At 50.9% G+C, this 1,539-nt stretch overlaps 1 protein-coding gene across 1 annotated transcript; it reads right to left on the bottom strand.

Moving 5' to 3' along the window:
* Window positions 1-84: 84 nt before the first annotated feature.
* Window positions 85-1,031, bottom strand: LOC104871568 (group IID secretory phospholipase A2). The gene is made up of 2 exons (XM_010637571.2): window positions 880-1,031; window positions 85-280 (listed from the first exon to the last, which is right to left on the bottom strand). The coding sequence occupies exons 1-2, from the start codon at window positions 981-983 to the stop codon at window positions 100-102; spliced, it is 285 nt and encodes a 94-aa protein (XP_010635873.2). The 5' UTR covers window positions 984-1,031; the 3' UTR covers window positions 85-99.
* Window positions 1,032-1,539: the final 508 nt, after the last annotated feature.

Below are 1,539 nucleotides of genomic sequence, written 5' to 3' on the forward strand. Positions count from 1 at the left end.
CCCCTTGGGCCTCCCCATGCCCCAGCATCTACTCTTGCCCCTCCTCCGAACCCCTGCTGTTGCCACCAGACACAGGACAAGAACAGAGAGGCTGAGTCCTTATGCATTGTCACTCAGCCTATAACGGCAGTGAGGGCCAAAACTCCCTCCATCGCTGAGGCCAGGGCACTCACAGCATTGGATGTTGCCCTGGGAAATGGTGTATTTGTAGTAATCTGTCTGCGACCGGCATTGGTGGGACTTCAGGTGGGTGTAGCAGCAATCATGCTTCTGGCAGCACCTGGCAGGAGAGGGCAGTGGGTGGAGCAGGTGGGGTGCACCTGCAAGGGTCATTAGCTGGCTTTGGTTTCTGGCTACTGCTCCCCTGTGCCCACCCTGGGAGAGGCAAGGCCTTCAGGGCTCTGGTCTTCTTCGGGATTACAAGGGTGGATGCTGATCAAATGCTCCCAATGTACCAGGTAGCTGCTTTACTTCTAAATATTTTCCCATGACCTCATGACCACCCCATGACAGAGGTACGGTACACAGACTCAGGGAGGTCAAGGAAAATGGCCCCAGGCCCAGCTGGCCTCCTCCTCCTCTGCCCTATCTCAAATGAGATATGGGAAATAAAGAAGTGAGGCTTTTGAAAACATGTGATGTAAATGAGAAGTATGTGGGCACTGAGTCTAGATTAGAGTGTGGGAGTGCAAGGGGTCAGGCCTTCAGGGACTCTGGGGAAACTTCTAGAAGGCCAGCTCCAGGAGGGCTAGGACTCAGCACTTCCAAACACATAATCCATGCTCCATGAAAGGAATCCACAAAATGAGTCAACTCTGGAGGAGAACAGAGAAAGTCTCAGGGAAAGATTGCCCCCTGCAGGCCCGGGGTGGGGGTTACCAGTCTGTGGCATCTTTGGGCTGGCCGGTGCCACCAAGTCCGCAGTGACAGCCATAGGACCAGTAGTTGAAGAAGGCGATCTTCCCAGTCATTTGCCTGATCATCTTGCTCAGGTTCAGGAACCCCCCTTGGGTTGGAGTCACGCCTGCCAAGCAGCAATGAGGAGAAGGAATGAATGTCATAGGAGTGCCAGGGGCCACCAGGTGGGCACCTCTGCTGTGCCTGGACAAAATGAGTGAGCTTGGATTATGACGGTAATAAAATAATGACAACTACTTCTGCGGTTACATAGTGTGGCTGGAGGTGCAGCTGAGCAGCACAGCACAGGCTCAGCATGCACCAGGCCCTGCCTTCCATCTCCACCACCAGAGCCATAAAAATGAAATACATATACAACGACTTACTGAGTGCTTACTACATATTTCTTTGTGTATTGATTTAGTGACTCCATCCAGGGAGGTAATATTATTTTTTAACATATCCTTTTTGTTTGGGAATAGTTGCGATACAAAATGGCAAAGATGGTACCGAAGCTCCCATCTTCCCCTTGTCCAGTTTCTGCTAATTTATAATCTTATATAACTATGGTGCACTGGTTAAAATGAATACTGACACAGTGAATACCTTTAAGGGGCGGTGGATACCATTTAACACCCCCCC

The sequence above is a fragment of the Fukomys damarensis genome, unplaced genomic scaffold (assembly GCF_012274545.1).
Source record: "Fukomys damarensis isolate Sample0158 unplaced genomic scaffold, DMR_v1.0_HiC HiC_scaffold_40391, whole genome shotgun sequence".
Taxonomy (NCBI): domain Eukaryota; kingdom Metazoa; phylum Chordata; class Mammalia; order Rodentia; family Bathyergidae; genus Fukomys; species Fukomys damarensis.